This window comes from Onychostruthus taczanowskii, unplaced genomic scaffold (genome assembly GCF_017590055.1).
Source record: "Onychostruthus taczanowskii isolate IOZ18803 unplaced genomic scaffold, ASM1759005v1 scaffold5, whole genome shotgun sequence".
Taxonomy (NCBI): Eukaryota; Metazoa; Chordata; class Aves; order Passeriformes; family Passeridae; genus Onychostruthus; species Onychostruthus taczanowskii.
In genome coordinates this window covers 6,738,355-6,755,839 of record NW_024502568.1, presented here as the reverse complement: position 1 = coordinate 6,755,839, position 17,485 = coordinate 6,738,355, and the positions used below count along the sequence as shown (strand labels likewise).

The 17,485-nt window shown below is 59.7% G+C and overlaps 3 protein-coding genes across 4 annotated transcripts; 2 read left to right on the top strand and 1 right to left on the bottom strand.

Moving 5' to 3' along the window:
* Window positions 1-1,569: 1,569 nt before the first annotated feature.
* Window positions 1,570-10,204, top strand: SEMA4G (semaphorin 4G). Of its 2 annotated transcripts, none has more exons than XM_041415589.1 (16): window positions 1,570-1,794; window positions 2,947-3,095; window positions 3,626-3,688; window positions 3,768-3,866; window positions 5,030-5,123; window positions 5,314-5,427; window positions 5,630-5,796; window positions 5,939-6,108; window positions 6,272-6,416; window positions 6,494-6,716; window positions 6,803-6,918; window positions 7,242-7,393; window positions 7,584-7,645; window positions 7,741-8,993; window positions 9,205-9,324; window positions 9,407-10,204. In XM_041415589.1, exons 1-14 carry the CDS (start codon window positions 1,671-1,673, stop codon window positions 8,580-8,582), a joined length of 2,520 nt encoding a protein of 839 aa, XP_041271523.1. In that variant the 5' UTR covers window positions 1,570-1,670; the 3' UTR covers window positions 8,583-8,993; window positions 9,205-9,324; window positions 9,407-10,204. The 2 variants fall into 2 exon arrangements, with proteins under 2 accessions (XP_041271523.1, XP_041271522.1); XM_041415588.1 differs by having other exon boundaries at window positions 7,726-8,993.
* Window positions 10,205-10,254: 50 nt separating this feature from the next.
* Window positions 10,255-11,266, bottom strand: MRPL43 (mitochondrial ribosomal protein L43). Its single transcript, XM_041415591.1, has 3 exons — window positions 11,097-11,266; window positions 10,655-10,767; window positions 10,255-10,486 (listed from the first exon to the last, which is right to left on the bottom strand). Exons 1-3 carry the CDS (start codon window positions 11,225-11,227, stop codon window positions 10,272-10,274), a joined length of 459 nt encoding a protein of 152 aa, XP_041271525.1. The 5' UTR covers window positions 11,228-11,266; the 3' UTR covers window positions 10,255-10,271.
* A 50-nt stretch (window positions 11,267-11,316) lies between these two features.
* TWNK (twinkle mtDNA helicase) lies at window positions 11,317-16,455 on the top strand. The gene is made up of 5 exons (XM_041415590.1): window positions 11,317-12,703; window positions 13,212-13,452; window positions 14,127-14,234; window positions 14,568-14,709; window positions 15,311-16,455. The coding sequence occupies exons 1-5, from the start codon at window positions 11,443-11,445 to the stop codon at window positions 15,563-15,565; spliced, it is 2,007 nt and encodes a 668-aa protein (XP_041271524.1). The 5' UTR covers window positions 11,317-11,442; the 3' UTR covers window positions 15,566-16,455.
* Window positions 16,456-17,485: the final 1,030 nt, after the last annotated feature.

Below are 17,485 nucleotides of genomic sequence, written 5' to 3'. Positions count from 1 at the left end.
ATGGGCAGACCCTCTGTCTGTACAGGGCTTGTCCTTGGAACAGGAGTAACCTGGAGTGAGCCTGCTCTGGGATCTGCTCCCCAAGGAGCTCAGTCCTGCATGCAGCACCCTGCCTGCAGCCAGGGTTGGATGCTCTTGGGTGCTCTGTGCTGGTCTGGAGCCTGGGGGACAGTGGGGCAGTAGGGAGAAATATTTCCTGTCTGCCTCATTCCCGGAATGCTCTGGGGCAGCCACCAGTGCAGGTGTGAGATTTGTGTCTGAAACCTCTTGAAGGAACCAGCACTTTGATGCAAGCTCCAGAACTGTGGCTGAATCCACATCCAGCCCCTCACTTCTCCTTTTCAGCCCCAAAGCCCTCTTCACCTTGGTTTTACCTCCCTTCTTCTTGGGACTCGGCACAGTATTTGCTTCAGGGAAATGGTTTGCAGTGAGCGTGTTTGAGCAGCTTCTCTACAGGGTCAGGTATTTGGGTTTTTTATATATATATGTGGGTGTATATATATATTTATAAACCTCTAAGCAAATACTTAGGTGCTGGTTGCTTACTAGGAGCTCTCCAGCTCAGAGATACCCAGTAATTTTTTTCCTCCTTAATGCCTGCAAGATGAGCCTGCAAGTGGCTTTGCTCAGTGCAGCTGGGAGAGGTGAGGGTTATTTGTGAGGGATCGAATGCATGAAAGTGAGAGCTGAAGTAGATGTGGAGCTTCAAGGCAGTTTGGGATGAAAGAGAAACTGAAATCTTGTGGAAGAACACTGGGGGAAAAATTGTTTCTGCTTGAAAAGACTTGCTGAAGATTCCAAGCAGTTTCTGTATGGATTTTCCTTCACTTTACATCCCTGTGTGCCTGAAGCATCATTTCCAATACCTCAGTCCTCTGGAGTCTCATAATTTCAGGGGGCAGAACTGGAGGTTCTTGCACAGCAGGATGTGGTCAGCTGGGCTTTTGGGAGGGAGAGGAAACCTTGGGCTCCCCAGGACCCTCACTGTTGCCGCCACTCTGGGGGTGCAGTGGGTCTTGGGGTACCCCAGTGTGCCAAGACATCCACAGAGGGGCTTGGCCCTGAGCCCGTTCCTCTGCTTTTGAGGGGAAAAATGTGTCTGCTTTTTGGGTGTGATATGCAATGGGGGATCAGCTGCCTCTGCTGAAACATATCTTTCAGTCAGGGGGATCTGCAGGAGCAAAAGGCTGGGAGTGAATGAGGGATGAACCCAGAGAAGACTTGGAGGAAAATGTACCTCCAAGCAGCCGATGCAAGTGCTCAGCAAGCAACTCCCTACTGTGACAGAATGGCTGCTGACCCAGGGGGATGCTGCAGAAGGTCACTGTGCTCAAACTCCCCTCCATGCTCTGTGATGGCTGCAGGCTCCGTGCCTTGTGCTATGCCTTGGTTTCCCCTTGAGCAAATGAGGGTTTGTTTTTCCCTGAAGCCGTCCCTGGTCTGAGGCCGTGCCGGGTCAAGCATCCATGCGTGTATGCAGCTGGCTCCTTCCCAAGCCTGCTTGCTTGTGAGGTGCTGGGACAGCAGGAGTGTCTGAGGCAGCGCTCTGTGTTTCAGGAGGGTTTGGTGGCCAGCCCTGTCCCAGAGAGCTGGAGAGCCCGTGCTGAGGATCGGCTGTGCCGGCCCGGCGGCAGCGGCTGAGGCGCTGCCCGTGCCGAGGGAGCAGGAAGATGAGCGCGGGGCCGGCACATCTCCTGACCACTCTCTTCATGGCAGCGGCAGCCGTGGGCTACCCCTCACGGCGCTCTGCCACTGACCTGGATGCCACCCCCAGGACAACAGTCACCTTTGATGGTAAGGGGGCCTGGGTTCTGGTGGTGGCAGTGAGGTTTGGGATTTTGCTGGCACTGGCTTTGGTGCATTGTGATTGCCTCTAGTCTTTGCCAGCCTGGAGCAGGGGGTTCAACACAGGAGGGTGGCTACATGAGGGCCTCTGATCCCCTGGGCTCCAGAAATCAGAGCCCACATGGCTGTCTGGTACTGGGTGCCCCAAAGAAGCGAGCATGGCTTCATCTCCCCAGAAGCCAAAGGGGGACAAGGATGTACAGGGAGCCAGCTCTGACCAACCCCTGGCCCTGCCCAGCAGCCCTTGGAGGGTGTCCTGAGCTGGGCATCACATCTGAGCTGGGATCTCATGGCCCAAATAGTCAGCAGGAAACTTTCTTACATGATTTTCTCTAATTGCCACTGAGCTCTTGACCTGCAGCCTCTGTGGTGTCAGTGAGCGCAGCAGTGTCACTGTCCCTTGGGGATCCACATGGCATCATTGACCTCATTAGTGAGGCTCAACTCAGCAATCGATGGTGGGAGAGTTTCACTAGTAGCTGGGGTGCCCTTTTCTCTCCAGGCAATGCCTCTTTTCTGGGAAAGATGGGGATTCATTCCTTTTCCAGCTGCATACAGGGTCCCAAGCTTCACAGAATTTTCACTTCCTGCTGGTCCCTCTGGCCAGGGCTGAGTCCTACCTCACGCTTCTCAGCACCTCAAATTGGATGGTTTCATTGGCTTGGTGGACAGGAGCACTCAGCCTCACAGCAGAATCACTCCCCTTGTATGACAGTTTTGGTTCAGGTTTTTTTATCCTTCCCTGGGCTGGCTGGGCTCAGTTCAGAGCCAGGGACACTGCCGGCATGTTTCTGCTTTCTTCAGCTGTTTCCCAAACAACATGGCAGGTCCATGCCCAGCACAGACATTGCAGCTCCCACCCTGAGCTGTGCTTTAATTGGTGGAGAGAAATTTCCTCTGTGAGCCTGAGCCCAATTAGTGCCTTTTGCCTTTTACCAAACCTTTTCTCCCTTCCTTTCCTCCTGCTGTCACGCAGCACTGCCTGCCTGATAACCTCAGTAAGTGCCATCCCACCCACTTCCAGCTCCATTCTCTTCTTTTCCCAGTGGCTCGCGCTGTGCCTGCCCCGGGGTCCCCCTCAGCCCCCTGTTCCCTTTGCAGAGCTGTCGGGAGCCCGGCGCTTCAACGCGCACACCCTCAACTACAGCACCCTGCTGCTGGAGGACGAGCGGGGCATCCTCTACGTGGGCGCCAGGGGAGCCATCTTCGCCCTCAACTCCAGCGACGTGGCCGACGGCTCCCACCACACGGTGAGCCCAGCCTCTGCCCCCCGGCCCAATCCCCCTCCAAATCGTGGCCACTCTATCCCTGCTCAACCTCCCCCTTGCCATCTTGGGTTTTGCCTGAAGGGTGATGTTTCCAAGTCTGTCCCCAGGTCCCCTGTGGGCACCTGGTCCTTCTCCCCAGCCAGGCAGCATGGGGACGCGGAAGGCATCCCCAAGCTCAGAGCTGCCTGTTTCAGGGACACCGCAGCAGAATGAAGGGCAGGGAGGGAATCACACTTTTTTGTTCCCCCAGTGAAGGATATCCCAAAATCCTCCAGGCTCCTGCAGTGCTCTGGGATGTCTGCCCACTAATTGGGGTGTGGGACCACTCTTGCCCCACGCTGGTGGGATGTGTGCAGGGTGCCATCTTGTGCTCTTAGCAACCATCCCTCCCTAAATAAATAAATAAGGATTTTGTCATCTCTGATGGCTCTGATGAAAGCTGGAGGTTGCAGCGACAGGGGGACCATGCAGTGATGGGGGTCATGCAGTAGCAGTCTCTCTTCCCCTTGCAGATCCACTGGGAAGCCTCCCCGGAGAAGCGGATGGACTGCCTGCAGAAGGGCAAAAACAACAAGGTAGAGCCGCTGGGTGGGTGCCAGGGAGGGGCTGCCCCTGCTTTTCCTGGCTTGTAACGCCTGCGCTCCCCCTCCGCAGACGGAGTGCTTCAACCACGTGCGGTTCCTGCAGCGGCTGAACAGCACCCACCTCTACGCCTGTGGCACCTACGCCTTCCACCCGCTCTGCGCCGCCATCGTGAGTACGGCTCACCCACAGCTGCCTCCTGTCCCCTGCCACTATGTCACCCTGGAGAGGTCCAGCCCCTGTCCTCTCCCACCATCTCAACCCACAGCCCCACACCCTTCCTACTGCTGTCCCTGCCCCTGCCTGGCTCACAGTGGGGGTGAGTGACTCCCGGGCTGGGGTGAGTAGGTTTGAGGATGTGGCCACCGTGATGCAGATGCCATAAATCCCCACCCCGGCACTGGGGTTGGACTCTGACCCCAAGCGAGAGGACTGGGGATGGATCAGTGCCATGGGGGATGCATGTGGGCTCAGCAGGATGGGATGCAGCAGCCTGGACCTAGTTTCTACTACCTGCTGTTGTAGAATACCCTCCCAAGAGGAGGGGCTGCAGAGTGGCTGATGGCAGGTGGTATGCATGCCCAGGGAAAGGTGACAGGGGCAGGACTGACTCAGCAGCCCCTCCCCAGGGATTTCCTGTGCTGAGAGTCCCCACATGGCTGTGACTCATGGCAGGGTGTCCAAGAGCAGCCTTGTTTTATTGGCAGTGGGACTTTGACCCCCTTTCAGTAGGCTCTTTGAGTCCATGGAGGCTCAGTTGCCATTTGCCCACCTCTCTTCCTGAGCTGGGGGGCAAAGGGGCCCAGTGACCATGTCTGCAGTGTGGCCAGGAGAGGCTGTGCCTGTTCCCATGGCTGTGCTGCTGGTCCGGTTTGGCCCTCACACACACTGGAAATTGGGTGGAGGAGCTGCCAAGCTGGAAGGGCCCCGTCATTATTTAACATGCTTTGAACTGCAAACCCCAAAGAAAGTAACTCCTGCTATGACATGGACAACACCTGGGGGGACTCCAGGCTGGCTGAGCAACATCTGCCAACCAGGCACTGTCTGGGAATATTGGCTGCACTGGCTGGCTCCTGCCCAGTGCCCATGCAAAGCCCAGCCAGGGCTCCTTTTCCTCCCAGAGCTCCCTACCCATTCTTGGCTGGGGGCTGTGGCTGGCTGTGTGGTTTCTGACCAGCTGGAGGGTGCCAGGAGGGGTTTGTCTTACTTGGACAAGGGCATGGCTGTGGGCATCACTTGTCCCTGCCAGCAGCCTCAGCAGAGAGCCTGAGGCTGGCAGGTGAGGTGGGTCTGTCCCCTCCTGTCTAACCTGATTCCCTGTCTCTCTCCAGGATGCCAACAGGTTCATGTTGCCATCTCACTTTGAAGAAGGCAAGGAGAAGTGCCCATATGACCCTGCCCGTGGCTACACCGGTCTCATTGTGGGTAAGCAGCACCTTTCTGGGGCTGGCAGGGACATGCAGGATGCCACTGACCATGGCCCCATCCCCAACACCTCTCCAGGGGGTGCCAGTAGTCCTCCCCCACTCGTCTGCCTGAGGTGTGGGGATGCTGGTGGCCTGTGGGGCTGTCCTCAGGCCACAGGGCCATGCTGATGGGCACCTGCCCTCCACAGATGGAGGCTTGTACACAGCAACACGCTACGAGTTTCGGAGCCTCCCTGACATTCGGAGGAACCTGCATCAGCGGCCACTGAAAACAGAGGAGTCCCCACTGCACTGGCTGAATGGTGAGACGTCCCTGTCCCTCCCATCTTGTGTCTGGCATCATGGGTTGTGGGGCACTGTGCGTTGTCCTAAAGAGTGTAGAGCAGGTGTGGGGGATGGCTCTGAGTCCTGTGTGACAGTTTGCTATGAGAAGGAACTGAGGCAGAGAGGGATTCCCCATTCTGTGTTGGTCTCCAATCACCACCTCTTGCTCCGTGCCCCCAGACGCTGAGTTTGTGACCTCTGTGCTGGTCCGGGAGAGCAAGGACAGCCCTGTGGGTGATGATGACAAGATCTACTACTTCTTTATGGAGCGGGCAGGAGAGGAGACCACATCCTTCTTTGACAAGAGTCAGGTGGCTCGAGTGGCCCGGGTGGCCCGTGTCTGCAAGGTAGGCATGCTCCCAGGCACAGGGAAGCAAGCACTGCTCCTGTTGGTGCAGGGGCAGCATGCCTGTGGGAAGACTGAGGCACAGGCAGAGGGGAATGAACAACTGTCCAGCCTGTGCAGAAATGCTCTCTGCACCCTCCCAGAGCGATGTTGGGGGGAAGAAGATTCTGCAGCGCAAGTGGACGTCGTTCATGAAGGCACGCCTGGTCTGCTACATCCCCTACTACGAGGTGCTGCGCAGTGTCTGCAGCCTGGATGGGGGCGGCTGGGCCAGCACTGTCTTCTATGCCGCCTTCACACTCTCAGCACAGTGGTGAGTGGGGCAGCGGCCAAAATTATAGGGGCTAAAAGTCTGCAGCACCAGGGGAGCCAGAGATGCACAAGGGGATGCACAGGCAGGAGATGAGCACCTGGGGGTGCATTGGTTGGGAGCACCCATGTATCTGCCCAGGCTGAGGTGAGGTTCTGCTCCTCAGGAGGACCATGGAGGCCTCGGCCGTGTGCCGCTACAACATCTCGGCAGTGCAGCGTGCCTTCGAGGGCCCCTACATGGAGTACCAGGACTGGGCTCGCAAATGGTCCCGCTATGATGGTGCAGTGCCCGAGCCCCGGCCCGGCTCCGTGAGTGCCTGGGAGGGGAGAGCAGGGGTGGCATGGGGCAGCTGCCTTCCTCTCTGACCCCTGTTTCCCCTGGGCAGTGCATCACGGACCACTCCCGCAGGAAGGGCTACAACTCCTCTCAGGACCTGCCCAACAGTGTCCTGGACTTTGTCAAGCTGCACCCACTCATGTTTGAGGAGGTGAAGCCAGCTGGCGGGGAGCCACTCCTGGTGAAGAAGAATGTGGCGTACAGCCAGCTGGCTGTAGACAGGGTGCAGGCCCTGGATGGCCGCTCCTACGATGTGCTTTTCATGGGGACAGGTGAGTGTGAGATGAGTTTGACAGGCTTCTGTTGGGCAAAGGGCACACCTCACATTCCCTCCTGAATCCTCTGCTCTGCTCTCCAGGGGATGGCTGGATCCACAAGGCAGTGGTGGTGAACTCTGGCATCCACATTGTGGAGGAGGTGCAGGTGTTCAGGGACCTGCAGCCTGTGGAGAGCCTGGTGATCTCCCACATCCAGGTGAGGGGTGGAACAAGTAGGGAGAGACCACACATGGGGCATGCTTGTGCTGTGAAGCTACCGTTGCGCTGTTTGGGGCGCTGGGGGGACGTGACTCCTGGGTCACTCCAGCTTGGGATATGTGCTGGAGCCCAGGAGGGTAGCTTGGGAAAATGAACCAGCCTGGCCATCAGCACTGACTGGGAGCTGGGGGCCCTTCTCATGCACACCCATGAAGGGAGAGCTGTGCTGTGGGGCTGGGGGGGATATCTGGGCACCATGGGGCACTCTACAGCCCAGCAGGACCATGCTGGATCCATACTGAGCCAGCTTTTCCCCCTCAGAGGAGCCTGTATGTGGGGGCAGCCAGCGGGATCGTGCAGGTGCCCCTGGCCTCCTGTGCCAAGTACACCTCCTGCTATGACTGCATCCTCGCCAGGGACCCCTACTGTGCCTGGGATGGGAGGGCATGCCGCACCATCGCCACCACAGACAGGTAGGGATGGGTTTCCCATCTGCAGACTGGTCCCCATGAACCTTCCTCTTGCCCCATCCCATGCTGTTTCACGTCACCCCAGAGCCAACCCCAAAGGTCTGGCATCTGATAGTGGGTCTCCCGGTGGCTGTGATCCCCATAAGGGTGGGCTCAGCTGAGGCTGTGTGACTGAGCTCCCCATGCCTTGCAGCACAGGGCTGGTGCAGGACATTCAAAGTGGCAACAGGGGATGCCGGAGCAGTTCTGGACGGGGTGAGTCTCTCCTGCCCTTCGGGACCATAGGGATGCTGGTGCCCAGCATCCTTAGAATAGCTGGGAGAGGTGCAAGGCAGTGCGTGTCCCCACAGGCTCCCTGCTGTGGAAGAACCGGACGGTGCTGCAGGGGGACGACGTGCTGCTGCCCTGTGACCAGCGCTCCAACCTGGCCCGAGCCGTGTGGCTGCTGAACGGCAGCGAAGTGCTGGGCACGGGGCAGGACCGGCTGCGCGTGGGGGTGGATGGGCTGCTGGTGACAGACACGCTGCCCCAGCACAGCGGCGAGTACCGCTGCTACGGTGAGGAGCAGGGTCTCCGGACACTGTTGGCTTCCTACAGCCTCTCCGTGCTGCCCGAGTTGCCCCGCAGCCCTACAGCTGCCCCATCACCCCATGCTGCCAGCCAGGCGACCAATGACATGAAGGTGGCTTACATTTCTGCCATCGTCACCTTGGTGGTGCTCTGCACCGTGCTCAGCATCATCCTCCTGTACATGTCCTGCCTGGAGAAGCGCAAGGGCAAGTATGTGCTAGGGGAGCCGCGGCCAGCCAGCGTGGAGCTGCAGACCGTCTCGGCCAACTGCCTGCGCAAGGGCCACCGGGAGGAGGAGGAGGAAGAGCTCACCTACCCCGATGGCTGCCTGCGGATCATCCCCGGCGAGGCGCCCACAGCTGCCACCTCCCCAGTCAAGGAGCTGCCAGCTGCCGTGCCCCCGCTGCCACCCCCGCTGCCAGCCGAGCTCACCAATGGCGTGGGGGCTCTGCCCAATGTCCTCCGCAAGATGAACGGCAACAGCTACATGTTGCTGCAGCAGCAGGAGGAGCCACTGGCCTCCCCACTCTACAGTGCGTCCTTCACCGAGGAGCTCAGCAAAATTCTGGAGAAGCGAAAACACACGCAACTGGTGGAAAAGCTGGACGAGAGCTCCGTGTAGGGGCTGGGGAGGGGGGTTCTGCCAGTGGGACCCTCCTCCTCTCCAGCCCCTTCTCCCACCCTTTGCCAGCAGTGTTACAAGACTCAGGCAAAACTACCTCCTTGATGGCAGAGCTGGGCCGGGCCCGGGCTCGACCATTCCTTTGCTTTTCACTCACTTTTGAAACTTGCTGTACAGAAAAAAAGGAAAAAGTATCTATTTAAATTTGGAGCTCTATTTATGTATAAAAACTCACTGACGGTGGCCACGAGCTGGAGACAGGAGCTGGCACCTGGCTGAAGGTGGACACCATGGGGAGGGAGAGTTTTTGTCTGTTCACCAGGCGTGACAGAGACGCTGTTGTGGATGTGTGGACTTGGCCAGCCCTGCTGGGCATCCCTTGGCACACAGGAGCTGGATAGCTGCTGAGAGGTGGGTGAAGAACACGGAGGGGGGCTGAGGGCTGACATACTGTGTCTGTGCCTCTCACAGGGCACAGGATCCCTTGCCCGTGTAGGGCTGGCAGGTTTTCCCCAGCTGCCAGCCCTCAGGCAGGAGAGGGGCCCTGGACACATCTCACATTGTGAGGGGTGGTCTCGGTGGCTTCCAGCCCCTGCCCACTGTTCCGCATCTGCCCCCTCAGGGTTTCTTCTCTGGGTGAGGATGGTTTGGCGAGGGACAAGAGACAGGGCGAGGAGCTGATGTCCTGAATACTCTGGAGCAGCTGGTGAAGGGTCATGTGCCCACTGCGAAGAGGCCACAGGTGAAATATGGGGCTGGGTGCACTGGGGAGGTGGCATCCCCAGGGCCTCCAGCCCTGACAGGGCTCTGCTCCCTTTCTCCAGGGCACTGGATGCAGCAGCAGGCAGCAAGATGCACTAGCAGCAGGACTGACAGCCATCACTGTGCCCTACAGCATGACAAGGGAGCCGCACATCATCCACATGTCCCTGCTGTCTGCAGTGCCCCTGTGGCTCCAAGCACGTATTTCTGCCCTCCTGTGCAGTGCCGTTGGTGAACTGGGGTTCAGGCACAGCCCTGCCACCCACGGGAAAATGCGTGGGCAGGGAAATATCCTCACAGAGTGGGGAAGAGGAACTTTGGACAAGGGCCTGCCTCCCTCTGGAGCCTGCTCTTCATGGCACTTTCCAGGACCAGCCACGGTCTCAAAATCCTCCCAACTGTTTCTGCAACTGCCACCTCCTGGGGAAACCTGAGAAACGGGGGTGACAAAAGCATTTCATGCTCCAGGGACAGTGTGGTGACACTGGAGAAGCTGGGGAGGGACAGACCTGCGGGGGTCCGTGTCCTCCCATGTTCCTTGCTCGTACCTCCATGATCAGGACATTGCCAAGGGCTCAGCCCTGCAGGGGAAACAGGATGACAAATGGGTGACGACCTCCAGGGTCCCTCACAAGCTGCAGTTCAGGCCTCCTATTCCAGGAGAGTGAGGCTTAGCAGGAAAAGGCAAGAGTTGCACACTCTGCCACCCTGCCCCAGGCCTTGTTTCTGCTGCAAGAAGGGGGCATGAGCCACCCCCAAGGACCACCCCCAACCCCTCAAGAAGAGGCATCACTCTGTGTCTGGCACTCCTCATGCACAGCTCCACATTCCCCCCAGCAATAAAAATGGCTCTGTCTGGATGTGGTGTAGCAGTGTCCCTCTAAAAGCAGGAGAAATGGATGCAGAGACGTGGGGGTGAAGGAGGCTTTATTGGGGCTGGAGGCGTGGGCCCTGGACGGTGAGAATGGAGGGTTTGTTGGTGAGGGGGTGCCACTGGCCCTGGACACTGGGGTTGTCAGTGTGGAAGGGCTTGCGGATGCGGACGATGTCCAGGCCGGACTGGTTGGCCAGCTTGGTGGCCAGCTGCAAGATCTCCTCACTCGTCTTGCTGGCAACGAGCTCGTCCCGCACCGTCCCGTTCACTGCAGCAGAGTGAGGGGTCAGGCGGCGATCCCCCCACTCCACAGCCTCCGGGGGGCAGCTGCTGCTCCCCCCTCCCACAGCAGCTGCCCCGGCCGAGGTGGTACAGAGCCGAGGCAGGGCAGGGAGACCCCCGTCCCCCTCCCGTCCCCAAACCCTCCAGCACTCACAGTACTCGGCCCGCAGCACCGGGGCCGGGCCCGGGCCCGAGTGGGGGCTCACGTACAGGACGACATCGGGGTGCTGCCGGGCGAAGTCCTGTGCCGCCTCCTCCACGAACTGCCTGGGGGCCAGAGGGGACCCTCAGCCCCAGCCGGGCCAGAGAAGGGACGAATCGCCATAGCCGCCAGACACGGGTCACCGTGCGCCCGGGCCGGGCCCACGGGAGGGGTCACAGCGCAGAATTGGGGGTGAGGCCCCCGGTGCCGCCTTCCAGATCCTGCCCCGTCTCGCAGGTTGGGGGTCCCACCCCGCCGCTGCCGTGTGAGCAGGGGCAGCAGCACTGTCCCTTCCCCGCGCTGACGGGCCCAGGGAAAGACCCGTTCTGCCACTTAAGGGGTCACCAGGCTCCCCCCGCCCCATCCCCGGCAGTCGGGTGGTGCCTCCGGGTACCTGGCGCCGCGAGCGTCGGCCGCGGTGGGGCTGAAGAGGAGCTGCAGGCGCTGGAGCTGCCGCACGTACCGGCCCACGCCGTTGTGCAGCACGGCGGTCAGGAACCGGCTGGGCGACCCGCGGCCCGTCATGGCTCCGCGCTCACCCGGAGCCGGAACCGCGGCAGGGGCGGGACGGGGCAGCCCGACCCCGCCGGGAAGTGACGCGCCGGGAGCGGGAGCTGCAATGGCGGTGTCCGTGCGGCCCCACGTGGGGGCTGCGGCCTGAGCGCTCTGCGGGGCCGGGGCCGCGGGGCAGGCGCCCATGCGGAGCGGCGGCGGCGCGGGCGGGTGCCGGGGCGGTCAGGATGGCGCTGGTGCCCCTGCGGCCCGGAAGAGCCGCCAGCCGCCTCCTGCCGCTGCTGTGCGGGGGGGCCAGGAGCAAGGGAGCCTCGCTGAGCCCCGGGGCGCCGGGCCGCCTCGGCCAGCGGCGCTACAAGAAGGGCGTGCTGCCCTCCCCCGACGGGCCCGCGCCCTCCGTCTCCATCACCGAGATCCGCCAGTACCTGCGGGCGCAGGACATCCCCTTCCACGATGGGTACAGCTGCCTGCACACCCCCAGCCTCTTCACCGGCGACCGCGGGGATCAGCCGCTGTCCGCCAATGCCCCGTTCACGCTTTTCATTGACAAGACCACGGGCAGCTTCCTGTGCACAGCCACCCTGGCCGAAGGCACCTGGCAGGACTTCCAGGCTAACGTGGAAATGCGGCACCATGGCGTTACCCCCATTCCCCCTGCCAGCTCGGAGGAGGCGGAGGAGGAAATGCGACAGGCTCGCGAGGATGCCCGCTGCATCTGGGAACGGGCTCTGCCGCTCTGGGAGCTGCTGGATGAGAAGGAGACCAAGGAGACCAAGGCTTTGTTTGGTATCTCCCAGGTGACAGACGCCACCTTGAAACGCTTCGGTGTGCGTTATCTGAGGACTGCCAGGTCTCTCGTCTTCCCCTGGTTCAGTCCTCAAGATGCGACCCTGAAGGGTCTGAAGCTCCTGAGGGTGGAGAAAAAGGGGGGCACAAAAACTTACGTGGAAGAGACTTTACCCCGCTTCGATTCCTATCGCAATCTTTTTGGGCTGGCCCTGATTGGCCGCCGAGACACAGAGCTGGTCTTAACTGGGTGGGAGCTGGATGCCATGGCCCTGCACCAAGCTGCAGGAGTGGCCAGCGTGGCCCTGCCACGGGGGGCCAGCTGCCTGCCTCCCACCCTTCTTCCCTACCTGGAGCAGTTCAAGCGCATCACGCTGTGGCTCGGCGAGGACTTGCGCTCCTGGGAAGCTGCCAAGCTCTTTGCTCGCAAGCTGAGCCTCAAGCGCTGCTCTCTGGTGCGCCCTGGCAACCTGCAGCCCCGGCCCTTGGAGGCTCTGAACCAGGGCCTGAACGTCACCAAAATCCTGCGTTCTGCCCTGCTTGCCAGCCACAAATCCATCATCTCCTTCCGGCAGCTGCGCGAGGAGGTGTTCGGGGAGCTGGTGAACACCGAGCAGGTGTCTGGTGTCAAGTGGGCACGTTTCCCCGAGCTCAACAAGCTCCTCAAAGGGCACCGCAGAGGGGAGCTCACCATCTTCACAGGTAACGGGCACGACGACTGGTGGACAGGGCAAGTAGAGGAGTATTTGGTGGCTTCATCCTCTGGGGGGTGGTGCTTCAAGAGTCTTCCAGGTCTCTTTCTGCTCAAGGCTTTTGCTGAGCCTGTCTTGCGGTGTGTGAGAGGCTGGGGTGCATTCCTCAGTTCGGTGGGACCGTGCATGCCAGTGTGGTGAAGGGCTCCCTGCCTGGGGCAGGATAGGAAGTCCTGGGCTGTCCCTTATCCCTGCTCCCACCTGCCATCCTGAGGTCATCCCACTGCCTGCCCAGACCTTCACAGGGACCTGTGGGGACCCATAAGCTGTGGGAGGCCATGCCCAAGCACCCAGGTGTGTACTGTGGCACGAGAAGTTTGTTTATGGTCTGACTGCTGCAGATGGGTTTCTCTTACCCCGCTCCCTGGTGCTTCCACCTCTTAACAACCCCCCAACACGGCCAGGATGGGTCAGATCATCTCCCCCAGCTAATTCTCGTGTTGTTGTCCTTGTACCAGGCCCAACGGGCAGTGGGAAGACCACGTTTATCAGCGAGTATGCACTGGACCTGTGCATGCAGGGCGTGTGCACGCTGTGGGGCAGCTTTGAGATCAACAACGTCCGTCTGGCCAAAATCATGCTGACACAGTTTGCTGGCCGGCGCCTGGAGGACCAGCTGGAGCTGTACGATGAGTGGGCTGATCGCTTCGAGGAGCTCCCGCTCTACTTCATGACCTTCCACGGCCAGCAGAACATCAAGTATGGTCCTGCACCTCCATTCCCAGTGGCATTTACCCCTCACAGCATGTGCTGCAGGGCCCTGGGGAGCCGGGGCTCTTCCCCCACAGTGTGTCGCAGATTTGGGGCTGGCAGGAGTCACATTGGGACTGTTCAAGTCCCAGGGTTGGTGTGTGGGGACTGTGTGGCCAACCACCTGTGTTCCTCCTGTCACGGGGACTCTGTTACAGACTCTGGAGTGGGGGTGAAGGAGGGGACTTGACCCTGTGCTGCTCTGAAGCCAGCCTGTGCCCATGGCAGGACATGTTCCCTCACACCCTGCTTACCTGCAATGTGCTGTTGTTTGCTGAGCAGGGAGGACAGGCACCTCTAACCCCTTTTATTTGTCAGGCACTGTGGCACCTGCATGCATCCCTATGTGCCCTGAAGATCCCTGTGGGCTGGGGGCATTGCAGGGCAGTAGGCAGGGACTGTGTGGGCAGCGCTGAGTCCTTCTGATCCCAACTACCTTTACTTGGGGGATGAGGCTGCACCTGCTATACAGTGGGCGAGGTGCAGAGGTGGGATGTGCCCAGGTCCCATTAGGACCCAGTCTGGTACCTTCCAGCTCTTTCTCTGCATCCCTTTGCCTGGCTCAGCATTCCCATCCCTGCCTCCACTAACCGCAGGGGCTGATGCTGATCTCCCCTGCTCAGGACTGTGATTGACACCATGCAGCACGCAGTCTACATGTACGACATCACCCACGTGGTCGTGGACAATCTCCAGTTCATGATGGGACACGAGCACCTCTCTATGGACAGGTAGTCCTTCTCCAGTCTGACCCTTCCTTCCTCGGCCACCCTCACTGCTGGAGCTCTTTCTGTCAGGTGTCGTGCCAGGTCCTGGGGTTCTGCACAGGGTGTCGCCTTTACTCCTCTCTGGCCACCTTGTTTTATTAAAGGGCAATCAGTGCCCTAGGGAGGAAGAGGTGGGAAGGGGTGAGCAGGTTACCAGCCATCCTTGCTGTACCACATCCCTCTTCTCATGTGGGCTTGTTTGCCTCATGTTCCCGGGTGGTTTCTGCTGTGGGGATCAGCACCTCGCTGCCTCCTGCCACTGAGCAATGCCTGACCCCATTCTTGCTGCTGTGGCAGGCTCGCTGCGCAGGACTTCATCGTTGGTGCCTTCCGCAAGTTTGCCACGGACAACACGTGCCACATCACCCTGATCATCCATCCTCGCAAGGAGGATGATGAGAAGGAGCTGCAGACAGCCTCCATCTTTGGCTCTGCCAAGGTGAGCTGGGCCAGGGTGGCCTTCCTGTCCCCTTGGGTGCAGTGTATTCCCAGGAAGGGACTAGGATATGTTGGGCAGTTGTCCTCAGCTGCCATCAGTGCCCTGGATCATCACTGGGCACTTAAAAGGTGTGGGATGTCTCCCAGAGTCCTGATGCAGGCAGAGAGCAAACTCATTGTCAGCTAAAGCTCTGTTGGGGCTTGAGGTGCAGTTAATTAATTAATACTGACTGTGGGTGGAATGTAGTAGGAGATAATTAAAGAGGGAGGCAGGGAGGGTGTGGGTATGGGCTCTGACTATTCCAGTCTCTTCCGTGATGCTGACCGGCCCTGCGGTAGTGGGCAGGAGGTGCTCTCTGTGCACAACCCTTCAGTGATCTCATTTCCCCAGGGTGGGCTGTGGCACAGGATGTGCTTGGTGGGTCCCTGGACATTCCAGGGGAACACAAGGGGTTGGTGTTGGGGAAGTGCTGGAGTTGCTGTGGCCTGGGTTGCCCTGCAAAAGCATTTAAAGGGGCTGGGCAAGCGTTGATGAGCATCTCTGAAGTTGTTGCTCTGGCAGCATTCCTTGCACGCTCCTGGAGATGTTTTCTGCTCCCCAGGCCAGCCAGGAGGCCGACAACGTCCTCATCCTGCAAGACCGTAAGCTGGTGACAGGGCCAGGGAAGCGCTACCTGCAGGTGTCCAAGAATCGCTTCGACGGGGACGTGGGTATCTTCCCACTGGAGTTCAGCAAGGCCTCGCTCTCCTTCTCATCCTCCAAAAGCAAGGTCAGGCTGAAGAAGATGAAGGAGGAGAAGGAGATTTTAGCCAACAAAATCGTGGAGGGAGGCTCAGGAGCCTCCAAGAAGCCATAAGCTCAGCAGGTCTTTTCCTCAGTTCTTGTGGAAGAACAGATCCTAGTTCTGGTAGCTGAAGGCTGACATATGTCAGCTTCTCTTCCCTGGGAGCCTCTGCCATGGGGCTCTGTGGCCCTTTCTCCTGCTTGAACAAACCTCTTGACCACCAGCACAGTGTCTCTGAGATGGGGGACCGCCATGAGAGGAGGAGTGGTCTCATCCTAGCAAAGAGTGGCTGGAGAAGGTGCTTTGACAAACACTGGCTGCTCTGTGTTGGTGCTGAGTGCTGGGAGCATGGGGGGAGTGGAGGCAGAGTAAGCTGGATGATGGTGGGGATGATCTTCAGGTTCGGGACTTGGGTATCTGGACCTGGGGCAGATCATTAGATCATGTCTAAAATGGAGCTCAAATCCTGAGCTGTCACTAAAGTGGGAGGGAGTGTGGGGGGCAACTATGCAGAGGGACACGTAGTAGAAACCTCCCCTGTCACAACTGGGATCTGTGGGCCCAATCCTGCATGAAGAGCCAACAAGAGAAAGATGGTGAAGGAAAGTGTGGGAGATTGTGGGTGGCTCATGCTCCAGGGTGGGAGCAGGCGTTACATGGAACTCGCTGGTTCTACCCGCTGGGCTGGTGCCTGACCTGGCCCCCTTTGCTCAGGGTCTCCCAAGCCCCTTTCTCTGGGGGGGCATCACCAGCAATAAAACCATGTGGGGAACAGTCCTGCCTTGCTCTCCTGGGTTTGGGGGGGGCTGCCATCCCCCCTGTCCTCAGGGCTGCAGGCAGCAAATACTGTGACCTGACTAGTCCTTGCCGTGGTAGGGAGTGTCCATGGCTGGATCTTGGTCTAATCCCTTTGATTTGTTTTTTCCTCTTTGTAGTTTTATTAAAGCATAAATATGAGTGCATTTTTGTCTCTGTGACTGGAGTACCCTGGGTCTGGGGAGGGTACCCTGGCTAGGGAGGAGGTGGCCCCTGACGGTGTCCCTGCTGCGCTGAGCATCCTGCCCCGGTCCTGGCACACTGGATTATTACCAACCTCCATGCTGGGAATAGTTTTGACCTGAGCCATAATGAGGGCCCAGAGCAGGCGGGTGGTACACACCCAGCCCGGGGTTTCCGGCGTGCACCAGCTCACCTGGAGAGCATCCTTGAGTGCTGTCAGTGCAGGTGTGAGCACCCACAGGCAGGACAGGGGTGGTAGCAGAGGAGGGTCCTGGGGAAGCAGAGGTAAGGCAGGGGGAGTGGCGCTGGGTCAGGGTTCACATGGCGCTGTGGGTGGGGGCTGTGGGTTTCCCCTCTCAGCCCAAGGATTCCCTCCAGCTCAATGGCTTCCATTTGACCCAGTCTGGTTCAGGTGGGGTGCTGTCATGGGGGACTAGAGTGGAAGTAAAGCAGCGGGATAGCCCAGGGCCCATCTCCTACCTATCCCTCCATGGGTCCCGGAGGGGGTGAAGAAGCTGAGCCTGTGGGGGGATGCTGGCTGATCCCAGACCCTGGGGGGCAGGTGGTTTCTTGAGGATTTATTTTACTCTCCTTTTGCCTCTAGTTTGGGTCTCCACGAAAGGCTAGAGGGTGGCAATAGCTGTAACAACTCATGCAGAGCGACAGTGTGATGTCAAGCAGGGCAAAAGCCTCTAGGCCCCCCAGCAGAGTGCTGGGCTCACCAAATAATTGCGGAGGGGGCATAATCTAGGGGGTTCTTCACCCCGGCAACCCGGGGATATTTTGGAGGTGCAGAACCCTGAGACGGGGGTCTCGGCTGGGGGAGAGAAGGGGATGAGCGCCGGGAATCCCCGGAAGGGACGTGCCTGGGAATGTCCCGGGCGGCGCTGCCCCACGCACCCCCCGTGCCCCGGGCCCTGCCGCGGGGGCGTGGCCTCGCTCGGGGGCGGAGCCGGTGGGGGCGTGGCCGTGGGGCGGGGCGTGCTCGGGGCG